This window comes from Conger conger, chromosome 6, assembly GCF_963514075.1.
Source record: "Conger conger chromosome 6, fConCon1.1, whole genome shotgun sequence".
In the NCBI taxonomy this organism is placed as follows: Eukaryota; Metazoa; Chordata; class Actinopteri; order Anguilliformes; family Congridae; genus Conger; species Conger conger.
Window position 1 is genome coordinate 28,561,481 of NC_083765.1, and position 27,919 is coordinate 28,589,399.

Consider the following 27,919-nt stretch of genomic DNA (forward strand, 5'->3'; position numbering starts at 1 on the left):
GCATATAATTGCACACACATTACAACAGTGGTATTCAGAAGAGCATCTCTGAACACACAATACATCATAACTCTAACAGATAGGCTACAGCAGTAGAAGTCTAAAAACAGAAGTCTAATAAATACCTAATTAAGTGCTCACTGAGTGTATATATGCTGTGTGTGTGTGCATGTGTGTGTGTGTGTTTAAGAGTTTAAGAGGCCTCAAATGCACTTTAGTTTCGGCCAGGAAATGTGCATCTGGCCGGTAATGTCAATTCAAGACGGGTACTTTGCTTTAAACATTCCCAATACATCCTCAAAAATTCACCAATTTGAACACATTTAAATTGTATTTCATTTCTACTGTAGTTTCAGTTTAACATCTGGTGCAAAATGGCTGAAAAGCATCCTGGGGTTATTATGCCAAAAAGCTGTAGTTTCAGCAACAGATAAAGCCAGATGGAGGTGGAAAGCCTTTCTCATTCTATGAACTCCTGTGGATAATTTAATGCTGTCCCTTAACTTTTTATGCAAATCTTTTTTACACATTATTATGTGCACCTATTAATACTGTTGGAACGGTTAATGAGCGTGCTGCTACTTATTAATAAAGCATTACTTATTAGTAGTCAGCAAACTCATATTGGGCTGGTAGTAAATGGGTATTGATTTTCCAATTTTTCAGTATGAAATCACAGGACTAGCATATTAATATTAATTTGAGTTCTACCATTAACAAACTTTGGTAAATAAAATTTTTTGTCAAACAATGTAAATGCTTAAGCAACAAAATGCTTACCAGTAGTTTATCAAATGGATACAACATGTTCATAAACCATTAAACATCCTGGAATTTTGTATAACAACATAAGCAGGTTGAGAGGAGAGAGTACGAGAAGCTTAATCTATCATCAGCTGCACCTTATCCCTTCTAGAAAAGTAACAAGCTGCTATACACTCAGTGACCACTTTATTAGGTAGACCTGTACACCAGCTTGATAATGCAAATACTTAATCAGTCAATCATGTGGCAGCAACTAAATGCATAAAAGCATGCAGACATGGTGAAGAGGTTCAGAGCAAATGGGGAAGAAATGTGATCTAAGTGACTTTGACCATGGAATGATTGTTGATGCCAGACAGGGTGGTTTGAGTATCTCAGAAACTGCTGAGCTGATCTCCTAGGATCTTCACAAACATCAGTTCCTAGAGTTAGCAGAGAATGGTGCATAAAGCAAAAAACATCCAGTGAGCAGCAGTTCTGTGTGCAGAAACGGCGTGTTAATGAGAGAGGTCAGAGGAGAAGGGCCAGACTGGTCAAAGCTGACAGGAAGGTGACAGCAATGCAAATAACCGCACATTACAACAGTGGCATGCAGAAGAGCATCTCTAAACACACAACACGTGTACACTCTTTAATGTTAACTATGATACTTTGAAAGTCCAGAGTAAAAAGCAAATGTTAAAAAGCAACTTCCAGATTCCATTGGGTCCCTGAGCCAATAATGTTGAAACCCTCACAGTATATACGGTACATTAATACACAGGTTCCTTCCAGATATTTTAAATATAAAATGACTGTTTTTATCCACTCTTAAACTTAACGAACAAAAACTACTCCAATAGGTCTCCTGTATAATCTTTTATTGATCGTGTTATTATGTTTTTTATTGCGCACTGTAATTTCTCTGTATAGTCCATTCTGATCCCATTTGGACTTTAAATTAGTTTTAAGTCAAATTAAAAATGAACATTTTACTGTGTACCGGTGTATTTTTTATTTATTTACAGTATTTACAGTTTTGAGAATAGACGTTGAAATCCAACTTCAATACCTTATTGAAATTCCAGTCAGGGGAGTTGCTTTAGTGCAGCTCAAAATAATGTTTTCTCAAGAATGTAAAAATGATGAAATAAAGATGACATAAGCAATGAGAAAACAAAATGAGGAGGGAGAGATTCTCGTTGGGGTACACTCACTCGTAGGGCTCGCTGGGGTCCGCGCCCTGCATTTCGGGGGGTATGGGGATGCGTTTGTAGTACATCTCCCAGTCGAAGGCGCCCCGCATGGCATCCCCAGCCTGGGCCTCGTACCCGAAGTGGTTATGGTCGATGACGTCGATCATCGGGCACACGATGGTGCGGGGGTTCTGCGCGATCTGGTCTGTCGGACAACATAGCAGGAAGAGGTATAAGAATGACACCCCTTTCACAATGGAATACAATACTATACACTGTAAATGTTTAGATTTTAAATATAACGATACGTTTATCTCGCAACAGTGTATTTTCAAAATATATACTGTACATTGCCAAAAGTGACAATACACCATGAAAATATTTGTGCTGCAATGCAACAGAAAAATGCTACGTTAGATTGCAATATATTTTCAATCAATAGAGTGTCTTCTATTTCTGGGGGGTTTCTGGGAAAGAAGGGAGGTTACGTCAATGTCACGGTCAAGTCGTGGTGGCTGAAGTCTCTGCCAGCCTCCCCTGCCCACGCCTATGACTACCCGCCAAACGACAGACAAGCAGCTGCCTGAAATGGGACCGCGCACAGCTGGTCAGCGATTAGAAACAATTATGGGAGCAAATGAAAAGTAGGTTTGGTCCGCGGGGGCCGGCGGCCAAGCTCCGGCCCGTTTACGCCTCTGCCGCTCAGCGTCACTAAGCTGCCCCAGATCTGTCTCTGTCTCTAGCGACACTAGCTCCATCTGCGGCGCCTCCAATATCTCCAAAGGAAGGCCTCCAATGAGACACACATTTATTAACATACCATTGAATAACTCACTTCTGGTGCAGAAGAAAGTGTGGTAATAAAGTGGGAAGAAAGGAACAGAAATACTCTTTGTTGGGGCGTCTCAAGACTGGTCTAATGGGGCCACAACACAGCAATGCTGCCAGTGTTACTGTGCCTGCATTAACGAGGGACGGTGAGTCTGTGCAAGGCGATGCTTGTTTTAACCAGGTAGCTAAGCACCTGACGAGAAGGGAGTCATTATGCACACTGCAGACCATTAAGAACAATTCTGTACATGAGTAGGTGTAGGTTTTCATCATAGCCAGTCAGCATATACAACCCCCAATGCTCCTTTCTCCAGAAATCAAAAACACATGCACAAACTCAGATAAACGAACACACACAAACACACACAAACACACATTCCCATTCATTGGGTATTTTAGAGTTACTTAAAAACATAAAAAACAGGATCCCTATGGATTTCGGCAGCAGCCCTCACCAGGCCTCAGACCAAGCACAGCTCCACCTGTGCGAGCCAGTGGAATTCATTCAGCGGTTTGTTTGGCCTCAGGCCTCTCAAATAAACGTCTGATGGGCCCACTGGGGCAGAACGCAGTCTTTCTGTTTCTCTGACTTCACATCCTGCTGCTAAGCAGCCCAGTGCAGAATCATCATGACAGACTTGCCAGGTCTGTCACATCTTAAACAAACAGTCACTATGTAATTAAAATGCCAAAGAAACCTGAATAAGAGTGTACGTCTAGAGCCCAGGCTTTGCACAGAGCACGGCATTTAAATAAACATACTTTCTAATGAGTCACAAATACGGTGCTCACAGGGCAATCCAGTGGACTACTAATGCTAATGTGACAGGTATTGGTTTTTATTTCTGACTACAGTGCTTATACTACTACTAGGATTCTATATTACTTTTGTTTCACTCCATATGCATTTTGAAACCATATATCTTGCTTTGAGCTTATCAAAGCCAGTGATGTAGAGTACAAAATGCACTGTATGTTCCGAATAGATCATCTTTAATGAAAACTGAAAGCGTGTTCTCTTATCTCTTCTCATGTGTCAAAGCTGTGGAGGAGAGGAGTTAACACAGCTCATTCCCTGATTGCCTGCTGAGCTTTAGCGTGAGTGAGGGTGTACCACGAGCAGAGCTCACTGCTGGGGTCTCCCAAACCTAATTTAACGTGTGACCCCAGCGCCTCATGCGTAAGGACTACTAGACAAATCCAGAAAATTAAACAACACGTCCCCGTCCAAGAACTTCTGAAACAGTAATAGGCTGTGTGTGGTTGGGCCTTTAGAACACAATGGATTCCTTCCTTAGTACAATAGATAACATCAAGTGATGTGTCAGAAATGAAAGCAAGGTGTGCATTGAGTCAATGTGTAACCATGGCGACAGTGGCGGAGTAGAGAAAGGTGTTGACATTTTCCCCCCTTGGTGTGGAAGGTGGTAATGGTTCTTGCTTACCGAGTAGAGGTGGCAGCCAGTTCACGTTGGCTTCGCAGTGGGAATCCAGGAAGGTTAAAACATCTCCCTTGGCGACAGTGGCTCCCAGCAAGCGGGTGCGGATAAGCCCCTCCCTCTTTTTGGTCCGGACGATCCTCACCTTCGGAAACCGTGCCATGTACCCCTCTAGCCGGTCTCTCAGGTGTTCTGCAAATGAGATGCACAAGCAAAAACAATGTTCTACACCTTTTCCATATCTACAAGAGTCACCTTTCTCTCTGCCGAGAAGCCCAACTGTGACACGCAGTCAGGAGAATTTATGGATGGTCAATCCTCAAAGATTTTCCTTTCCGTGTAGCCTACAGTAATCCCCACAGATTAAATTAATTAGGGACTGGTTTTAATCTTAATGGAGTCTCAGCAGCATTGTCACAAGGTGCACTCACACTGACAGTCGTACCTAATCATGTGGTCTCCAGTCACATACACCGGCCTCTCATCCATTCCTTTCCTCCATTTCAGTGCTTGTAGTATATGGAAATCCACAGCCTTCTGTCACTTAATGGAAAACCATATGACATCACTTCCATTACATTTTCTGCCTAGCTTTAATGAAAAAAATTCTATGTGTTTGACTTCCCTTCCAGATGACTTGGTAAAATATGCAGTTTGATTTAAATAGGATCCAAATGCATATCTGAAAATAATGATTTGTTCAATCTAAAACCTGTAAGAGTTTAAAATGTTTTGTTGGTGTTATTGTTGTAAAAGGACAGGATACAATCATGGATATCTGAGTGTGTGCTATCTCTCTCCTACAGATGCTGCCACTGCTCAACCCTCATGCACTACCCTACACTAAGAGTGGGCAGCCGGTATTACTGCTGATCAAAATGCTGAAGCCACTCTGGTCTACGGAAATCCCTGGAGGGGAAAGTCTGTTCAAAGACAGACCAAAACCATGTCTGTGACATTATGCATAGAATACATGTGATTAAGGCTTAGAAGCATGCACTTTTGTGTTTTACATTCTGATAACTGCTTTCAGTGCCACTTACAGACCGCAGCAAAGTGCCCTTGTTAGAATAGTAAAGAGACACATTTCCATAGCAGGGTCTTCAGTGAAAAAATTCAGAGATTAACAAAATGAAACACCAGTGTGCCATCATGGCCTTCCTGCTGCGTCCCAGAGCAGGGCCTGTGTTTGCCTGGGCAGAACTGTTCACCCAGAGACTACAAAACAGGATGCACTCACATTATGTGTCCCAGAGAGGGGAGAGTAAAACACAACCCTTAGAGAATGCGCTCTGTGCCCCAGAGAGAGTAAACCACAACCCTTAGAGATGTGCTCTGTGTCCCAGAGAGAGTAAAACACAACCCTTAGAGATGTGCTCTGTGCCCCAGAGAGAGTAAACCACAACCCTTAGAGATGTGCTCTGTGTCCCAGAGAGAGTAAAACACAACCCTTAGAGATGTGCTCTGGGTCCCAGGAAGGAGAGAATAAAACATAACCCTTAGAGAATGTGCTCTGTGTTCCAGCAATAGTATAATGTCCAACTCAGCCCTCAGTGAAAGGTCTTTGTAGAATGTCTATCATAGCCGTTAGCGAAAGTGTTCAGTGCCACAGTGAAAACTGGAAATAGCCCAAGTGGAATTTCAGATGGAGGGAGATCTATATCACAACACCCTCCATACGCTTGATTAAATGAGGCTATAAATCACACGTATGAAGCATGCCAGCCAAGTGGCAGGCACTGCAGAGGCAGGCGAGAAGTGACAAATAAACAGTTATGGAGAAGCCAGGTTTTATATTCCTCTGACTGCCATGGCAGCCTGTGATAAACTATGGCCTTATTCCCAACTTTGATGTCTCCTGGGAAAAGTCTCTGAGCCATTTTCCAAGTCAGAAGATCATTCCCATGCCACCATAAAGGCTGAGGTATGGTCACTCAGTAGAGTCTTTTACCCAAATAAAGACTTTATCTGAGTGATACAGATATCTGCATTTTATCCTTAATACACAATATTAGATCAAAGATCAACGTCTGTATGCCTATCGATTTCTGCTATGTATAATCCATTAATTCTTAATTAAAGTGCTTTGGTAAAAAATGGAATGGTTCAGTGGATCCATTTTTAATGCAGTGGGAAAACAGCCTAAAATATCATAGTTTTTTTTTGAAGACATTGACTGAAATGTTTCCTCCATCGAGTTCCAAGAACAGTGGGCCACATATGCCCCCACACTACCACTGTGAGAGCTATTAAAAAGTGATAATTGTGTCTTGGCAACACTAACAGTTTTGCATGATCAAAATGAATGGGCAAGAGGAGACTATTGTGTGGAATAAAACTGATGTGAATGCACAATGAGTGAATTATTGAAAAATTGGGTTTGAAACAAGCTCCCATGAAAGCTCTATGAAACAGCAGGCCTATTTGTACAGGCACAGATGATGAAAATCAAATATAAAAAAATCTAACACATTTTCGTGCCCTCATTTTTCCCTCCCACTTTGGAATGGCACCAGTATTTGTTAGTGTTATGTATGAAGACTTGATTTCTACGTTTGAAGGAATCCTTATGTGAAGTCATCTATAGTTTGCAACAAAACGTACACTACAGTTCAGGAAACTAGGGAGTCTACCAACCTATCTCTATGCTCTCAAGAGACAATTTGGGATCCTTTGTACAAGGATGCACACCAGCTGTACAGACTATGCATTCCTAATGCTAGAAGTCCCACATCTGCATCCATGGGAAGAGTGATGATCAGTGAAAACCACAGGACTGCAAATGCCAGGAGAAATGTGTGTCCTTGTTAGGGAAACCTGGAATGCTAAATAAGGGAAATGCATTTACATAATAAACCATCCAAGCATGTGAAGCAGAAGGAGAGAAGAAGAGAAGGTGGAAGAACAGGCCTCTACACAACGATGAGTCCAAGAAAGGGAGGATGCAACTCGCACATCATTAAAACCAGCTTCTGGATATTACTGTTATTACTTTTTAAACAATATACCTATTGAGTGTGATACAATTTCATATATCATTGGCAAGTGGGTACTGCATTGATTCATAGTATTAAAAGGTTATACTGCCATTTAAATAAATGAATAAATAAATAAATAAATGAAATCACTGTGGCCAAAAGGGCACTTCAGGACTAACAGGGCAAAGGGCCAGGTGCTCAAGCCACAGTTGGGCCCTACCTCTGCACATGCCTGACAACAGAATAATTGAAAGAATAATGCTATATAAAAAGATTTTCACTTCCTCCGAGTTGCATTGGTGAGATTATCATTAATCAAGTTTAATGCAGCCCTAGTCCTTTCACATTTATTCATTCTGTGAAACAGAAGCAGCTCCTTGTAAACAAGTTGGGTATATTTTACTCTGAAAATAATGCCTTTTTTTAGCATGACACCTTTTAATAGCGCATTTACCATTTGAAAATAAATAATAAAATAAGCAGCGCTAATAAAATGGCTGACGTGCTGCTAAATGTCAGCGGCAATGCTATTTTAAAGGCCGGGGCTGGATTAAACGCTCTTTGTAGAGTGCTATCAAGAGTTGACCCTGCAGGGAGCTTTTTGGAGCGTAACGCAGAGCAGGAACAGGAGCAGGGGCAGGAGGAGCAGGGGCAGGGGCAGGAGAAGGGGCAGGAGCATGAGGAGCAGGGGCAGGAGGAGCAGCGGCAGGGGCAGGAGAAGGGGCAGGAGCAGGAGGAGCAGGGGCAGGAGAAGGGGCAGGAGCAGGAGGAGCAGGGGCAGGAGAAGGGGCAGGAGCAGGAGGAGCAGGGGCAGGGGCAGGAGAAGGGGCAGGAGCAGGAGGAGCAGGGGCAGGAGAAGGGGCAGGAGCAGGAGGAGCAGGGGCAGGGGCAGGGGCGGGAGCAGGAGAAGGAGCAGGAGTAGGCAGACTCTGCCGGGTGGGACTCTGTCTGCCTGCGGTTTGGCGGGGGAGGGGTAGAGAGTGTGTGACAGGTGGGACAGAATGACAGTCACCTCTGCAACCTGTGCTGGCTGCTCTGTCAATACACAGTGACAAACGCTTCCCAAAAGAGAAACAGCAGACAAACACAGCACATGCGCACAGACACATACACACAAATGCACAGGCGCGCGCACACACACATACACACACACGCACATGTGCACACATGCTCACACACACACTCACACGCACTTACACACATACACGCAAACAGGCACACACACATTCACACACACACACGCACTCACAAACACATGCACACACACACACATACACACTCACATGCACACACACATGCACACACACACATGCACTCACACACACACACGAACGCACTCACACACACACTTTGTAGTTATTCTCCTTGAATCAAAGTGCTGGGCATAACACTCCATCTAGAGAACAGTGTCTAAACAGCTGCTGTAGAAACCATAGACATTTTCACAGATATATTTTTCTCATAGTTACAGTGAGGGCCTAGAAAATAGGTAACTGATGAAGGAAACTGATATTTGAGAAACAGAATGGGGAATAAAAAAAGATTAATATCTATAATCACTTGAAATAATTAGCATGGTGTATTTATTGTCAACTACAATCTTGAAATTATAGAAGAGTATTTTTTGAAGGGACTGCTGCTCAGGGGATAGAAAATGAAATGAAGATGATATTATCCTGTGTGTTTCTTTCATTCATTCATTCAGAGCAGAACCTGGTTTGGCAGCATTCATTATTGTAGTCTGCTTGCCTCCCACCTAATGAATAGGATGTGTAAATAATAGAGCGTCTGTGTGCTTGTATATACAGGCTCACTGTGGGTTCATGGCTAATTGTGATGTTGATGATTGTGATGTTAGACAGGAACTGGAGCAGAGAGGTTGATCAGATCCCATATCCTGTGTTTAGTCTCTGGACGTGTGTTTATGGAAGAGGTCACTGAAGGTCACACAGAGTTCTACAGGGGGAGGGGATTTGAGTGTGAACACAGACCTTCATAAAAGCTTGGGCCATTGAAGCCCCTGTGAAGGACTCGAGATCAAACGGAAATAAAACCCTGAGCACCGTTTTCAGAAGGTTATAGCCAGGGCCGAGTGGGGAATGCCAACTGTGTTATTGAAATTATGGAGCCCTATTCCATGAGAATTCCATTGTACTTTCATACACTCTCAGAAATAGAGGTACGACAAGTGCCTAAAAAGGTACAAAAGCGTGGCGCTAGGGCGGTACCCTATAAGCTACACAAAATTGTAGCCAGCAATATTTCTTTGTACCTTTTTTGCTTGGAAAACTAAAAAATTTACCTCCACTGTCACTTTATTTTTGAGAATGTATTCTGGCTTTTGACTTTTTCCTTTCAGGCATACAGCATGTTTGATGTGTGGGTCTATTCTTATTTTAGAGAGTACATCTCTGTGTGATTTGGGCCTGTTTTTCACTAGACAGTTACGTGCATATAGGGGGTTTAAGAACAGTCCATTAAATACAGCCCACAGAGACTCCAGCTCAGTTAATGAATGTATTTACACACCATGTTAATGAGTTCTAATGAGTGAATGAACATGGCCTTTTTTACATTTTGCTTTTGAGTGCTTTGACACACTGTGCACCACGCCCTCAAAATAAGTGATTTGGAATGCTCATTCAGTGGCTGTTTTTCCCAGACGACCCTCACTAGCAAGATTATAGCTCACAGTCCACACTCATCACACACTGAAACTGATGGATGGGAAGATTGCTCAAGATGAACAGACATAAAGAGAGGAGCACTTTGTGGGTAATTTTGCCAAAATTACTGCGCATTTAAAATATTCATTCCAGGCACCGGTCTGACAGTTAAAGGAGGAGACTTTCCTGGTAAATTATGTACCTTTTTAAGTCAGAATCACCCCCATCAGACGCACATCAAATGAAGCTGCTATTTGCTAAAAATCCATTAAAATCCATTAAAAAAAGTACTTTGTCTCAGTAAAAATAATTTGTGTTTCAGAAGGTAACAGTAGTGTGTATTTGCCACATTTTAATCGGCACACATCTGCAATTAAGTAGAACAAAAAAAAAAAATTCATATCAGTAAGTGTACTCACCAGTAAATGGATTAATTGTTGGATGAATAGATGAATATATTAACGGTTGAAGTGCTGAACAGCAAACATTACAAATTTTCTGTTGCTGTATACTGTTCACTGGTGGGTGGCCAAATATAACACAATATTTTACCATGCATTTCAAACACTGCTGCTGAAATGATCCCCTTAAGACTGAGATACTAAACCTCAAGGGCTTTTATCACGGAATCAAAATGAGTAAAACCCATTAAATATTCAAAAGAATAAATAATCAAAACATGTAATATATTAACACTTGATAGGACCATCCAATGAGGAAGCGGGGGTGTTCAAACATACAAGTTACAGAAATTGTACATTTCCACAGCACACTACATTTTCGATGATACATTAGTGTACATACACATCACATTTATTCAATTATTTAATCTTACTCACCGAGCTAAAGAAAAAGATATAAATAAGGCTCTCGGTCTAGAGTAGATAATCATATTTTAAAGTAAGCGGTGGATAGAAGTCATACCTCATGAAAGATAGATAAAGGTAACCTTGGTCTGATAAAAAACTGGCAAATTTATGTAGCTTTAGTGGTGCAAAATGATGCAGACGGGTGAAATTAAGAAGAAAAAGAGTGTCCATGATCAGGCCCTTTATGGTGCGTGCAGCCCAGGGGAGATGCATCAATGCTGCATGACATCGCTGCAACACTTTTATTTTAAGCAATAAAAATATGATTCATGGCAGGTAATGCAGCAGGATATGTGACTTTGGAGTTAGTCCAGAAGAACAGGCAGACAGAGATAGGGGTGAAAAATACACATGGTCCTAAAGTGTCCTCACGTACACCCCAATGAGTTTTATTACACAGAGCCATTAGTCTTCTACATGGCTTTTTAAACCCACTTCTTCTGCAATTATTCAGTGAAAACAGATCTGAATTAAATGGCACAGGGCCAGTTCCATTAAACACTGCACTATTCCCCTCTCACAAGAAGGAGGCTATGCCCCCATTGCACACACAAATGCACAGACACACAAGCAACAAATTCCGTTTAAATCAACAGTAAAACAAATATATGTCTATAAACATAAGCATCACAGACTTCTCAGTTCAACTTTCAAGGCAATTTATAGTCCAGTGACAGAGCGTCACTGATGACTTGAAATGGATGTCGCTGGTCCCCATAACATTTGGTTTATACTCTGGGTGACTGGAGTGCAAATGCTTTTTGCTCAGGACAACAACCACTGTGAACTACAAGAATGGGCAAGGCGGGTTGTATCTGTTTCTGGATTTCAGACCAACTTCTGCTCTTAATGATTTAATTAGCCCAATCATTTACACAATCTGTCACTTATAGCCACATTCCAGCAGCTGATAAATGTTCTTGTCTTGTGTCATTTTATTGTGATTTAATTTAGGAGTGAATCGATCATTGTGCATGTGCCTAATTAGAACTGGAGTTGCGACACTCTGTCGCTGACTATGAACTGACCTAAACAGTAAAATAAATTCAGGAGGAACAAAATAGTAAAGCCCTTACTGGAAAAAAGTAGGTTTCGTTTTAGACCCTTTCTGAAACGCTTGTACCTGTGATCCACATGGGATATAACAGAACACCTGTTCGCAGGTCATGCTGGGAAATGTGATTAAAGGCAGAGAAGGCACACTGACTCAGGTGCACCTGGCAGCCCCCAGGACTACCAATGCTGGTATGCTGCTACTGAGAGCTGAAAACTATCAAGTGTCTCCATTACCTGAGTGGTCAGGAGAGAGGCAGACTTTAAGTCCTCTCAACCACTGCTGCACCGACACAGCAGACCTCTCTGATTCCTTTAACCTTTCATCATAGACTACCTGGCTCCAGTCCCAAAAAAATATTTTGGATGGGAGAGAACTTTTGGCACCCAATAAAATTGCATTTGTTAATTCGGACAGAATTGCTGCCAAACTAATTCCTCGTGTAAATAAATCTGAGCAACAGTGAAAAGGTTAACTGTCTTGTCAAAGGCTGCCTCCTCCATTCTGAAAATAAGGAGAGTAAGGGTAAAGTCCCAATCTAATCAGGATAAATACAGGAAGCATACACCGCAGCAGCGTAGAAACCAATGTGACTGTACAAATGGATGTTAAAATCAATGGATATTCACTTATTAGAGCAAGGCAGATATTTTTTAAATGAGGCCTGTCCTCAATCAAACTTTATGTTTTCAGATGGATGAGAAGAGGAATGCTTAAAGTGCAAACACAGCCTGTGCTACAAGGAGCACTGCAGTTAACCAGGAAGAGAGAAAGTCCACTGGGCATGTAGTCTGTGACCTTCAACAAGAGGGGTCTTTTCAGGTCCTTCTCTTCTGTTTCTATGACTTATAACTTAGCACCACCATCGGAGTGACTAGCACCACCATCAGAGTGACTAGCACCACCATTAGAGTGACCGAGAGTGCTGATTCTGCCTATAATATTGTATCACTGCGATAAGAGTTACAGGGGATTCAAACTCAGTAATATCATATTACTGCCTTTTGGCCTTCTTAATGCCGCATACTGTTGGTTCTGACCTCAATTAGTTGCTTGAATTAAATAAATTAATGTTTATGTGGAAGAGTGATCTCATAGACTATAACCCTCTCAATCTAAAAGTGTTTAATCCAATGTATATGGAACCACAATGAACAGTAATCATCTGCTTTTACATTGGTATGGTGTAATTATTGTAATAATTACTTGCACTATAAATACAAACCTAAAAGCAAGGCTGAAATAGATACAGAGAGACAGACAAGAGATAGACCATTGTTATGAGGAGGAGTAAAGACTAGGAGAGCGTATGTGTATTAGAGAGATATGAATGTGAATGTGCACACTTACAGAAAAATCCGGAAAAAGAAGCTATTTGTTGGTAGGCCTAATGTGTTGCGGAGGATTTTTGCACTTCCAGAACTTGCAGATGTGATGTATTACAGTACGCGATATATCATACAAACTGTCCATATTAAAACAGGACATCAAGCCAAACCATCCATCATCAAGATCACAACCTCACTACACATCTTCATTCTAGTCTAAGCACTCAATACCATTCAATATATGAAATATAATGATTTCTTGATTATTTGGACTGTTACTGTCCAGGAGAGATGGGAAAGGTTTTAAGTCAGCTTTCAAACCTTTCCCATCTCTCCTGGACACCTTTTATACACACGTTACACATATCATTGAAATTCGGGGGAGCGATCCCAAACATGCCGTACATGCAAGGAGGCCAAAGAATATTTCTGAGCTAGAGGTGGTCTGCCAGGAAGAATGGGAAAAAATTAAAGAATTAAAAGACTCCTAGCTAGCGGCAGGAAGTGTTTATAAGCTGTTACAGTTGCCCGAGGAGGAGTTACAAAGTACTAACTTGGACAGGGCCTTTTCCCTTTTTTTAATTTTTAAACTGTAAATAATTAATAATCTTGGTTAAAATTGTATTCTTTGCATGAAAACAGTCCCATTAATGTGGTATTTTAGTAATACTATTAACCAACTACAACATTAGAATTATAAGTGTACATATTGCTTAACAGATTGAGATGTAACTAAGAGCAACAGCAGATATCAGAGGCTTGCGGTTGTAACAGTGGTGGCCACTGGTGGAGTGAGCTGACAACATCGATAGGGTATAGCTAAGAGTGGTCCAGACCAACCTTATGAAAGTACAACATACAGGAAGGAAACTTAGCTAAGAACGTTTTGGGAAACACCCTGAAACGTTAAGGTAGAGCTTAAGGTACAACTTACAAACGACATAGCGTTAAAAAGGCTTCGGCAACGCAGCCCTGGTCTCCTGGTCAAATGTTGTAGTGATAAGACCAATGAAAAAAAAATGAAAAAACAGACACCTGGGTACAAGCTGATCTTGTGTATTAGTGTTCACATTTTCAATGAAATCTTTCCTAAAATGGAAAAAGTGTCTCAGCGATTAGCAGTTATTCTTGTTTCTCCTTGACTCTAATGACACAGAATCGTCCCCTGTTTTGACAGGAATTTTAATTCTGACATCCACAGTAGAGGAATTACTGCATATGCGGTTTTATTCTTCATAAACTGGGTCTGACATTGCCACAGGTTAAAGAATAATTTCCTGCTGACCAAAATAAATTAGGTTCTATTAATAATGCCGTCCATCATTAAAACAGCTCTGCAGTCTAAGCATATGTGATCCCTTCTGTCACCATGACATTATACAAGGTTATAAGAACTAGCAGTGCTAATGTTCTACATTAGTCCCTAATGACCAAATGCTACAAACAGTATGATTGGGCCCATATTCTCCAAAGTTGATATTCATCAATCAATCAAAATAAAACTTTTTTCATTCCTGTGCTAGATTTCACACAACACAAAAGGCAGAAATTCAGTCCAGACCTGAGTCCAATTATACAATATTAGGACAATATGTTCTTATACGGTTTATATGTGTACAGTACTTATGTATTATGTATTTTGTTTCTTTCTGATGGAAAAGTCATTAATAGCAATTTAATTTTCTCACCATCCTCACCATCATACATACAGGAAGATATAGCATTTGTTGTTGACACATACAAAGTAAGTCAATGTATGGGATGAACTAAGGATGGTCATTAAAACAAATTGAGATGTAGTGGGAGAGATAAAAAACAAATATACACCCTTAGGAACCAATTAAAGACTTTCTGGAGCTTCGGGAGAAAAGACTACATGCCGGGTGAAAAGAAACAGAGATTGTTAAAACATCAAGGAGTCTCTCCTTTCTCTAAAACATCATAAGATATGTAAGTTAATATTAATCGCTGTTTGATCAATGATCAGAAATGTTTAGTCTCTTTAGTAGGAATGAACACAGGCTGCAGACACAAGGCCTTCATGTCGTAACACTAATTGTCCCAAATGCGCTAGTCCACCACAAGGCCTTGAAAGTATGTCACATGTACAGACACACTATATGGGACATTCCCGCATGTCTCTCCCAACTGCAGATATTGGGGGCAGTTAAAAGGCTGTGCTTCAGCTTTAATGTTAGTATGCCCTTTTAAAATCCCACTGTAATGTAATGTATTGTGAAATCTTTACAAGGACTTGAACAAACGTAATATATAACACCGTGATATATTTCCTAAGTCAACTAGGTCTAGCGTACCATTTATGGTTTATGAGTACAAAAATGAAAAATAGGCAGTTTCTGAAATTATAGATGCAAATAAACATATTTCTTATGCCCCAGAATAAGAACTCAATTTGAATAAAACCAATAAGATGTATTCTAAAAAAACTGATAATTAGGTTTGTGGTGCTCATTTGTTTGCCAGCGATACACTGCATTTAATTGTTGGCAAATCGATTCAAACCTAATCACACACGCAATACTGTCGGGAAAATGAGGGTATTGAATATGAAATTTAGCCTTTGCCTTTCCAGCTTCATTAATATTTACATATAAGATGCAGTGAGCTCCAGAATTATTGGCACCTTCAATAACATTTTTGAAAAAAGGCTGCATATAATAAACAACTTTGATAATTATCTATATTTTATGTTCAAACATATGGGAAAACAATATACTTTTCATTCAATACATTTTCTATCATGTTTCAATGTTTTTTATTTACTAATCTAATTTATTCTGAAAAAACACAGATACCAAAATTTTACCTAACAATTATTGTAAATAAAATCAATTAGCAATACATTTTTACTTAATTCAATTAATCTCAGTCTAAAGGAACTATATTGTGTCATTCCATCACTTTCTATTTCACTAGAGTATGAAATTAGGTAACAAGCATGCAAAATCCAAAGAACTGTCCATTCAAAAGACACAGATGGCAAGTGACCATCACAAGTCAGGTAATGTGTACAAAAAAAGAACAATACATAAATGGTTAAACATACCACTTAGCACTGTAAGGGCAATAATAAAAAGGCATAAACCATATGGAATGGTTGCAAATTTGCCGGGAAGAGGACACATATTATCCCCACGGACAGTAAGGACAATTGTGAGGAGGGCCAAAAGTAACCGAAGGCTTGCAGTTTAAGTTTGCACATATTGGTTGTGTCTTGGGGCCACCAAGTGAAAGAAAATCATAAAATGGCACCTCCATACCAAGGAACTCATTGGAAGGGTGGCACAAAGACGGCCCTTACTGAGCACAATAAACAAAAAGAAGCATCTTGACTTTGCAAAACCTCATTGGAGTTATGAGTGGAAGAGAGTGCTATGGTCAGACGAGGCCCAAATTGAACCTTTTGGCCGTACACAACATCGACATGCTGGCGGCAAAATGGAATGCATACAAGGAGAAGCACCTCATACCTACTGTCGATATTTTGCTGCCAGTGGTCCAGGGGCACTATTTAAGAACAATGGCACAATGAAATCTTGGCAGAAAATCGGGTTGCCTCTGCCAGGAAGCTGAGACATGGTTTTACATATGTTGGAAAATGAAACGTATGTCAATAACTGTATTATTTTTTAGTTTACAGCATTTTTTCTGCATATTTATTCAGGGTGCCAATAACTCAGGAGACCACTGTAAATATATGATTTCCTTTAACCTACACTCAAAATCAATTGATGCTCCAAACAGTTTGTTTTGGAAAGCCTATCTTTGGCCTATGTCTCTGACTGTTTTTTTCTTATTTCTCAGCTTCATAATGGCTTACATCTTTGGCATGACACTCATACGCCAATAACAGACTCCAAAGGCTATCCAAAACCTAAAATCAAGACTAGATACTGAAAGCTCTCTTATACCTGGGCTAAGGAAGCGATTGTATACATTTTTTCTCTGTAATTCTCTCTCTATGTAATTATCATTTTGTATAAGTGTCATTTTGTGCTTGGTTTATGCTTTTTTAAAAATAAAAAGATCAATGAATATATATTCACAAAAAAAGAAATAATAATAGTAATGATCTATGAAATATAATCAGCATAAGCATTCTGTACAAGGATTTGTTATTTTATCAAAATGACTACAGCATCTGCAGAAATGATTGTATCAACTGCAGACAAAAGAAAGTGATTATTACATTGGAAAGAAGATAAAAAGAAGAGAAGGCTGCTCTAAAAAAGCACTTTAACAGAGAACATTTTCTTGGATAACTTGAAGATTTGCTGACCTGATATGCACCAGTTTACTGCCAAACTGCTACTGGCAGAAGCTCACCAGGTTTTCAGCTCCATCTGTGTGCTAATCGAGCTTCAACTATTAATGAACCTTCCCTCAACTGCACACAATGACTCAAGGCACAGACCACTGTTTCTCACAGTGGGAAGTTAACTAAAATGAAGTTATAGTGTAACACACATTACATTTGTATTATTCCTCCTCTGTGTTTTCTTTAGTTGTGTAATAGAGCCAACACAACACTCACAGCGAATCAAATCAAGACATCATTAACAAATTTATTTTTATATGAATGTTTTAAACTTTTTATTTGCAGAGAGGAAATAGCTGAGCTGTGTAGAAGATGGCTTCAGTACTAGCCATCTAGCTGTCCATTCATGCTGATAATGCAGCTAGAATACTTTAGCAAGGAAAACAAAAGATGCTTGGTTCATTCATTTTAGCTTCATGCTGCCCACACAACCTCCTTCCCACCTGCAACCAATCTTCGACAAATAAAGACGTCGGGCAGGCATTTCTGTTATGGCTGTCAGCATACTTAATTATCATCCTGACCCCTTTCTAGAGTGAACTGAGGTGAACAACTGTATTTATTTTAAAACACATAAACAATCCAAGTATCCAAGTACCTTAGCATCAACAAATGAGCAACCAAAATGATATCATAAACAAGAAGTGAAACCCAAACCCACACCTGCCCAGAAACTAGAATCCTCATTCTGAACATTGCAGCTCCCAGGATGCTGGTTATGCCATTGCTTGTCCGCGAGATATGCTGTTTTAACGGTCGCCATCCAGAAACAGATGGGACTGCTTGTGACGCTGCCTACAGTATACAAAGCGATTTGAGGGTGAGCTATTTAAGCAATAACTCATGACAGGCAGTGGTATATTGTAATTTTATCACAGCTAAGGCGCGTTGTTCGGCCCGACACGCAGCTAAGTGAGTTATTGCTCACATAAAATGGTTACCAAATTATGATAATATAGATAATAGAAACACAATCCAATTAAAAGCATTTTTTATTAACAATGTCATTACAAGAATAATTTACTAAAAATTGTTCCCAGCAGTTGGCAGGTAGTGGCAAGCGGTTGCTATGCAACATTAGCTAGTTAGCAAGCTACCGTGAGTGAACAAACAAGTTTGCCTTATTCATATTTATTTATACGTTCCCATTGGGCAAACACTGAAAAGCTGTCCCAACATCAGTGGGATCACATTGCGCATATCTCACTCATTTTGTTATTTGGAGAAGGCGCAATGCTTGACGTGGCGAGAGCTGCTCTGCTTCATCTGGTCCACAAGTTTTGGTCACCGGAGAGCTCTCGCACTTCCCACTTCACAAATCCATGTTGCCTCAAGACCTCTATCGGATAGTTTCTGAATCATGTGGAAGTGGTCGGAGTGTTAGTGTAGCTCGCCTTCCCTGTTTGTTTGCAAGGTGATTGACATGCATCGTGCATACGTTTTTTTTTCATTTTTTTTTTTTTCATTTTGACGAAGAGCCTTTCCACCCTCACAGAAACAAAGTCAAGGGGAGAGTGTATACAACGGATATGTCCGGTCCATTGTCTCTACTGGTCAGTTTGCGTTCCAGCCGAGTCAATATCCCCGATATACGCACAACTAAATGGAATGTTCACATATCTTTTTAAATTACTCCGCGTTTGTAGATCACCGTTATCTACTTTGTAATCGAAATGAACGTAACTTAACTTATCATTATCTCGCCTCTAGTAGCCTACCAAAGTAAAATAGTTTAAAGTGTCCTTTGATTAGGAATGGAGCAGGAATACAAGCAAGACCTCCAAACCCCGGCGAAGCAAATTATGACTCATACGACTCAGTTATTTCAATACCTGCACGTTATCTGGCAGTGCGTGTCTTGTGTGTCAGTAGCTATCCTCTGGTGTAACGTAAACCAGCAAGCTAGCTAACGTTAATGTAGTGGGGATATATTATGGCAATAGCGTTGCTTAGTTAAGTTTCGTGCATGGGGATACATTATTCCTACTAACGTTAGCTAAAGTTAGTACCGTTGCTTCGATAGTGGAGTGGGGATACGTTATTGCTAGCTAACGTTCGCAATACCGTTGCTTAGCAACCAATAAACTACTGTTAAACGGTAGAATACATTTACCATAAAACATAGTTCCATTAAAAATAAATTAATTTAAAGTTTGTCTTGTCTTTCTTTGGTGAAATTTTGAAAGATAAATGTGGTAACCGTTGTATAAAAGCGTTATGGAACGAGAACCCTAGGTATATCGTGGATATTTGCACAGCTAGCGGGTGGTTAGGCAGTAGAGTATCAGTACTATCAGCTAAGAAAAGAAGCATCCATATTTCTGAACGACCCTGTTCCAAACTATATAACCCTTTCCACTTTGCCCTCCTAGAGAACAATTTCCACCTATTTTGTACTAGTCTTATAAAAGTGTCAATACCTTATAAACGATTTACTGTACACACATGGCTGTAGACTTAAATTAAATAAGAGGCTTGAAGTTTTCAGCATTTTGAGATAGAACAAATGTTTATGTCAAGGACGAAGCCAGAATTACTTTAATATCTGTCCGTAAACTTCATGTAAATGTCAATATTTAGTAAAGATTGACAGGCATTCAAATTCCACAGGAGTTTTCCCAAAACTGCACCCAGATGTCCTGAAGTATCCCCAAATCTCTCCAAATACAAAACATCTGCATATCTTATTGTCCAGACAAATGATCAGAAAAGCTTATTTTTCTGTTTTAATAGTCAATGCAAATGTAAATCTTTCATTTGGAAATTAGGCTATTATCTGACTTTAAATGGAACAATTAAGACAGCCCAAAATAAAGTTTGAAAATGTAATTAAATTTGTCAGTACTTTTAAAAAATAAAGATACAAAAATGCAGCCCCTAGCGGTCATAAACAGTATTGAGTACACAGTTGGGATGTTAAATGGTTACAAAAACTGATGATTTGTCACATCCCTATATCGAATAATTTGCTAAACAAACATATTTCTACAAAACCGGAAATATGTCTGCTGGATGTGCAATAAAAATGAACTAAGAAAAAAACAACAAAAAAAACAATGTATTCATTCATGCAACTTCTAAAGTGTGTATTTTTGTTCTTATATTGGAGCATGATTTTTTGTCTGTGTCTGTGGCGAGCTCAGGGTGATAGTGGTGAGGGAGAGGCTGGAGTTTTATCACCCTGCTTTGAAAATAAAGGCTGATAAGCATCTAAGATGCTGTTCTCGCTAGTGGAGAGTCTTTGTAACAAATAGCACGCATGTTTTATTGTGTCACAGTTTTTTGTATTCGATAAATTTGAAATCAACAATAATTTCAGACGTCGACGACTCAACCACAAGGGGGCGAATTGGATATGGTTAAAAAAAAGATGGTTCATCGTGCTGAACTGACAATGGGTGAAATTGATTAAGTATGAATGCAAGCAGAAGAGAGAACACACAGAAAACTCTCTTGGGAAGGATTCCTGGCCTGGAAATGAGTGTGACATAATGCCACAAAAATAAACCATGAGAAGTATCCATCCCTGTTAACTGATTTCTGCAGTTACTGTGACAAGCAATTGCAACCAGTTCACCTCAAACATCCAGAAAAAAACACAAGACAGAAATCTTGTGACCAAACATCCTGCACATTATAACAGTAATGACACTTTACTGTGGCCCTTTCAGCTGAGAGATGCAAGAACTTTGGACTTTTAGGTTCAGATTTGAGCACAGAAGCACACTGCATGTGACAGTGGTGTACATGGAGGCTGCACGAAGACCACACACTCACTCAACCCACCTGAAGACCACACACTCACTCAACCCACGTCCTTGAGCAAGGTCCTGGAGCAGCAAACACATTGCAAAGGCAGAGGTGAAGGGACCACTTTCTGCTCCAGGCACAAGAGAGCACAGCACTCCAGTCAACACTGGGGGCAAGCCATGAACTTGCTCTGAACTAAACATGTTTCAGCAGAAGAACTCTTATAGTTCTAATGGGATGTGGAACAAAATGTCAAAATATATAGCTTACTTAATATATAGCTTACAGTAACAAACACAAATATACAGAGAAATGTATGCATACAACCTCTGAGGTGTAGGTTACAGGTGGTAAAATTGAATTATGACATATCATTAAAAAACAAATTTGTTAGCATACCGTGAGTGAATCACTTTAATCAGCTTGATGAAGCAGGATAAAAATAATCTGGTCATCTTTATTAATTTAACACTGAGGGAAGCTGATGTCACTCAGCAGCTTAGTTCCTGCAGATTTATCTTCCTGACACCATACAGGTGTCACAAGACCTGCAAATCTCCAGTTTCAGGATCCACATGAGAGTGATGGGGCTTTATAATCAGTGACACATTTTAGTTATAAGGATGGAATCTATCACTCATGGGAATGTTGTCTAAAATGGTTTAAGCACAATTATAGGTGACTTGCTGTATATGTAGCATTTCTAGACATCTTGAGAGAGAGGTGGGGAGAAAATGAGGAGAAAGAATGAGACAGAAGCAATAAAAAGGCATATAAATACCTTGAAAATAGAGGTACACAATGCTTTTATTTCTGCTTATGTGTAAGAAAAAAAAAACAATGAATGCAGAAATGTTAGTACTTGTAGATATGCAATTTCCCAGCAATGCTGACACAGATGTCACAGCTGCATTTTTTTTCAGTCCCAGACTGAACAACAGCAATGAACAAAAAGGAACACTCAAGCTGAAACTTTTCCTTGGACGGGAAGGTGATGTCAGAAAAATTGGCCATGCAGAGAGGCATGTGGTAAAAAGTACCTGCATGACACACGGCGTGATGATACCTGAAATATAGGGCAGGTTCTGGATATTCTGCTGCTCCAATTAAAAAAAACACTCCATTGTTGAGCTTGTTCTGCCTCAGCAAAGGTGCATTCAGAACAAAGTTTGGACTGCTCCATGACAATTCAAATTCTGATCCACAATGCTTTCAACAGACAATTCTTTTGATTCTGTCACAAAAGTTTCTATATCACCCCTAGGCAAAAGTTTCTACAGTCAGTGAATTTCACAGATTTTTGCCTTGTTTCTCTGCTACCGGATGACAAAGTCCTGTCATTTCCTACAAATTCATATTTTACTTCTTCTCTATCTCAGCTGTTCCTTGTGAAGTCTGGATACCAGCATCCTACCACCATCTCCTTCCACTGCACAAGTGTCGGAACACAAACCAAAGGGGCTACAGTGTCTGCTGGCTTCCAGAAGTGATTTATGTTATTGATTGGAGGATGAATCCATCTACTTTGTTCTCAAGGCCTTAGCTGGTGGCTGGTTGAAAAGAACCACAAATACCTTAATAATGCCCTTGTGTGTATTGTGCTATTATTAATACAACAAGCTAGTGATCATACTATTGTCCTCATACATACCCAAAGCAATACTCACTGTACACATAGTCCAGTAAAACATTAAAACACCATTCGATAGTATAGCTTTGTTAGGAGGGAAGCTAGCTAAGTTAACTAGCTGGCTAATGTAACAGCAAAATGGTCACTATCAAGCTACGCACTGGATGGTCTCAGATTGCATTACCCAAGTGCCCAAAACCAAATAGAGTATTTATGGAGGCTGTAGGTTTGATGTTAGCAAATCACATACATTCAAAAGGGGCAACATTGGGTAATCCACAAAAGGTTATGATGTGCTTGACCACAACACCTGGTCGTATGGCCTCTCTAGCTTCCACATTTTTCTTTCCAAGGCTGTCTGTCACCAAATAGGGTAACAGGGGCTGATCCATTTATGTATATATTGTGTTGGCTGCTGCACAAAAAATGAAGCATATGTTCTTTTACTTTCCTCCTAGTTTACTTTTCCTTGGGAATGCCAAGTGTCCCCTCTCCAACACATTTGGCACGGCACCCCACCCTCCCCCACTCCCTTGCTCCATAAGGCAGTACACTTACGTGCTTCCCCTCCACTCACTGCCCTACTCCATCTAACTGGTCACAGTATGTGCCTCCACTTGTTAATACACTGGGGGTCAGATAGTCTCCCAGGGTGATTATTAATTACAAGTCTGTAATTAATAAGGAAGGGCAGACAATTACTCAGGTTAAATCTTGGGAGAGAGTCTCTCCCTGCTGTGCGAATCATTACACCATTACATTACAATCACTTAGCAGAATCTCAATCAAGAGTGACTTAGATAGATTCCAGCAGGAATCCTTCTTTTCCATGCTTCCAGAAAATTGGTCTAACAACATCTGCCAACTGTTGCTTTGCAGTATTAATATTCCACAAATTGAAAAAAAGTATGTTACTTTATAATACTTCCCAGCACTTATAGTACACTATAAGTCCAATAAACAAGTCCATCACTTTTCCTAGATTGTGTAAACCACTGCTGATTGATGTATTGAAGTGGGATGTAGTAATTGCTTTCTAAAATGGCTAAATATTACTCATTATTATTTAGGGAAATCTTGATACTAGCTAATATGAGCTGATCTGGAGCTGAAATGGCTCAAATTTAGCATCACACTGATACTTATGTCACAACGATTAAGCAAATTAACCCAACTATAAAAATGTTTAGCTGTATAAGTAGAAAATGTGTAAGTAGCAGTAAGTGAACTAGTCTTGTATGAGTATTGTGGGGAGACAGACACATTTGTGTATTGGAACTTCACATACATATGATAATGACCGCTATCAGATTCAAGGTTCCCCCTCTGGGGATTTTCCACTGGGCTCCAGGGGGGAGCGGGGCGAGGCCCCATGACCATTAGGGATTTGAATGGCCCAATCCGAAGTGCTCGGGATAGGCGCAATTCCTTACCACCAATCAGAGGTCACACTTGATTTGTAGACATATTTGAATGTATGCAAATGTAACCCTATTAACTCCCCAAACATCATTGCTTTTCGGAACATTTTCCTGACTGTGTAATAAACTTTCTTGCTCTTTACTGTGAACGGTTGATCTGCTTCTTCACTGGGTTAAAGGTCATTTTCTCATTCCCTGGTAAATTCAGAATTTACTAACAGTATATATGATTGTATAATGCACTAAATGTGTAATTATTAATGAAAGCAAAACTGTCAATGGCATGGAGTTATTGTGTAAGGTGAGGTAAATGTGTAAGAACACGGTTTACTAAACTGATGGTACTGATTAGCAAAACGAGTGCACGGTTTAGTAAGCTGAGGGTACGGATTGGCAAACTGAAAGCACTGATTGCAAAGCAAAGAGTATGGATTTCTGAGTCGGGGTGAGTAGACAAGAGCATTGGGTGTCACACTTAATTATGCCCCCTCTGTGGCAAATACCTTTCCGTACCGACTGGAAGTCGAAAGGATGTGCACCACTGGGGGTATCTCAGAATTTCATCTACCCCTGGCAATTTCAGCACAACTGGAAATTGTTGCAGGCAGATTTGAAATACAAGCAGAACAACCTGTGCCATGACAAATATAATTCCTGCTTCATATGATAATGTATCACAATGGGCCCTTGGCATATGAGTATGTGCATTAGGTAGAACTCCAAAGAACTCCCCAGCCTACTCAAGCATTATTATTAACCAATATTAATTTTAATCACATGTTTATTTCATTTCAGTACTGCCTTGTTTTACATACTCAAAGAGTTTTGTGTTATATACAAAGCCCCATTTGCAGATAGCTTTCAATATGAGCCCACAACAGGATTATCAGAATTCGTAATTTGCAAAAACATCAAAAATGTTGTCTTGGTTGAATGATAATGGCCTCCACAGCTGTCCAAAAAAACTAACTGAATTAATTTGATGACTTAATTTAGATAACATTCCCCTTTATAATTAATCTCTGCATATTTCACAATGCATGATTGGCCATTGTAACAATGTTCAAAACAAAACAACAAATATCTTCCATTATTGCACAAAAATAAAAGTCATACTGAACAATGCCCCCCACACAATTACTTAATTCAATTACACTTGCAATGGTCTATATTTTTTTAATCAACAGAATTATTCTCATGTAATTGAACATATGGCTTATGGTGGTTCCACTGCTTGCTCAGATCATCTGGTTTGATTGGCATCTGAAAAGCATACTTATGGACATTATGACAAGCTGCTCTCTTCTACTGAGTGGGATGATTAAACCTGAAGACCATAGATGCCGTGAGATTTTGTCCTTTAATACAACGTAAAACATACTGCCTGCCAATTAAATATGATACTTTTATATTTTAAAATGTAAAACCACTGAGATTGATATAATTCAGCCAATAGTTAATTAAAATTCGTCAGTGTTGGACAGTTGTATATTTTATTTACGCTGTATATATTCGGACAAACCTGACAGACTTATTGCTGCAAACATTTTAAGTATTCATAGCAAGGTGATCTTGAATACACAGCTACAGACATATTTGCTCCACAGCTACAACCTTTTTTCTAGAAGTACTCTTGTTCCTCTTCATCAGAAAGAGAGGCCAACCGGGTCCATTAAGAAGCAATTTACTGTATTACCGACTAAATACTTTCTCTAATATCTGTGCTGCTTCAGAGGGCTGGTTTTGATTTTATCTAGGGATCAATGTGACATTAATATGTTAATTCATTCCAAAAAGGTTGAGGTTTTCTTTGGAATAAGAATCACGTATCCAGTATTGATGGTGACAAAAACTGGGATATATGCAGTGCTTAATTTGTACATCACGATTTTCCGGAACAGAAAGTGCCCATGTGGCGGGGGTGACCAAGTGGCCCAGAGTGCTTGGAACACGCTTAAATGACTAGGCGCAATGAAAAGTGAGTCCATTATAAAATGACTCCACAATACATGCACACATTTTCTGATAATTATTATTATAATAATAATTATTATTCTATATAATTATTATTTCAATTAAATTCAATTAAATTATGCATTGAGATTGTGAATCAGATGGGATACGGTACTGCCAAAGATAGGTAGCAAGTCAACAGTCTCTCTCGAATCTTCTCTTGAATCTCATTTGGTCCTGCAAATGGATTCATAATTAGTTTAACCCCTTCTACTTTGCCCCCCAACCCTAGAGGGCAATTTCCACCTATTTTGTTCTAGTCATATAAAGGTGTAAATATCTCAAAAACTATTTATTGCACACACATGGTTGAAGATTTAAATTAGAGAAGAGACTCGGAAGCTTGAGAACAGAACATATTTACAGTGTACACAAAAGTTACACTAAAATACAAATAAGAATACAAACTTGTGTTTTTATAGTGTAGCAATGAATGTGAATTTCTAAGTCCAGGACCAACTCAGAACTACGGTATATTTGTGCACAAATATGATGTCAACGTTTGTACAACATATGGTAAAGATATCGACAAGTTTTCCCAAAACTGCACTCAGATGTCCTCAAAAGTCCCCAAATCTATCCAAATAAAAAACATTGTTTTGTCCAGACACATGAATGAACAGAAAAGCTTATTTTCTTATTAAAACAGTGCTGTACAATTGATGATTCTCATTCACCCATTCATACACACACTCACACGCCAATGGCGACTGGCTGCCATGCAAGGCATCAACCAGCTTGTCAGGAGCATTTAGGGGTTAGGTGTCTTGCTCATGGACACTTTGACACATCCAGGGCAGAATTGAACCAGCAACCCTCCAACTACCAGACAAATGCTCTTATCAACTGAGCCAATATCGCCAACTAATCCAGCCTTTTTCAGCCATCATCTGGGGCGAGATGGGATAAGGAAATGCGAACAAAGTTCACAAAAGAGAGAGGTACTCAGACTTCCCACTCAGATGGAATCTACTCAGTGTCCCTCTTTCTGTGAAAGAGCTGCTATGTAATGCAGAGCGCTGTCTCATAACTCTTCATACATTTCTATGGCTTCATTTTTTCCCTGTGAATAAACAACCAGACCTAAAGATGGAAACCCCATTTGGCACCACCTCTCTCAGCTGTAGACCCTGAAAGTGTGAAATTGGAAAGTAATTCTACAGGTTCCCTGTCACAGCCCACAGCTCCCTGCTTTCCTCTGTAAAGACTTGTGGAGAGATACAGGGCAAAGAGCTGTCTAAAGGGTTCCAATGAACACAGATGCATATTGCTTCGTAAAATAGGGATAATTTCTTGAAGAACAAGCTATTTGTATTGTTAGCATGTCTAAAAATAAATCCAGCTATAGGCATACAGTATGTCACATGTTCTTCTTCTTAACAGTGTAACCTGTATCACTCAACACTGGACAGGGAATATACGCCTCATGATTACATCATTACTTAATGCTTTACAGACATATAAAACAACATTCATGGGAATCTAAGAACCATCAATAGAACATACACTCAGTGAGCACTTTATTTGGTATTTTTTTTAGACTTATTAAGTCTTCTGCTGCTGTAGCTGCTCTACTAAGAGGTTTGACGCGTTGTGTGTTCAAAGATGCTCTTCTGCATACATCTGTTGTAATGTGCGCTTATTTGCATTACTATCACCTT

General features: G+C 39.7%; 1 protein-coding gene across 2 annotated transcripts in view; it reads right to left on the minus strand.

The window, feature by feature from the left end:
• The window catches only part of galntl6 (polypeptide N-acetylgalactosaminyltransferase like 6), a 134,581-nt gene that overhangs the window by 18,695 nt on the left and 87,967 nt on the right, over positions 1-27,919 (minus strand). For both annotated transcript variants that reach the window (XM_061246497.1, XM_061246495.1), the window contains exons 6-7: positions 4,217-4,402; positions 1,962-2,145 (exon numbers count right to left, since the gene is read on the minus strand). In XM_061246497.1, the coding sequence (XP_061102481.1) occupies positions 1,962-2,145; positions 4,217-4,402 (370 nt within the window). The remainder of the gene's footprint in view (positions 1-1,961; positions 2,146-4,216; positions 4,403-27,919) is intronic.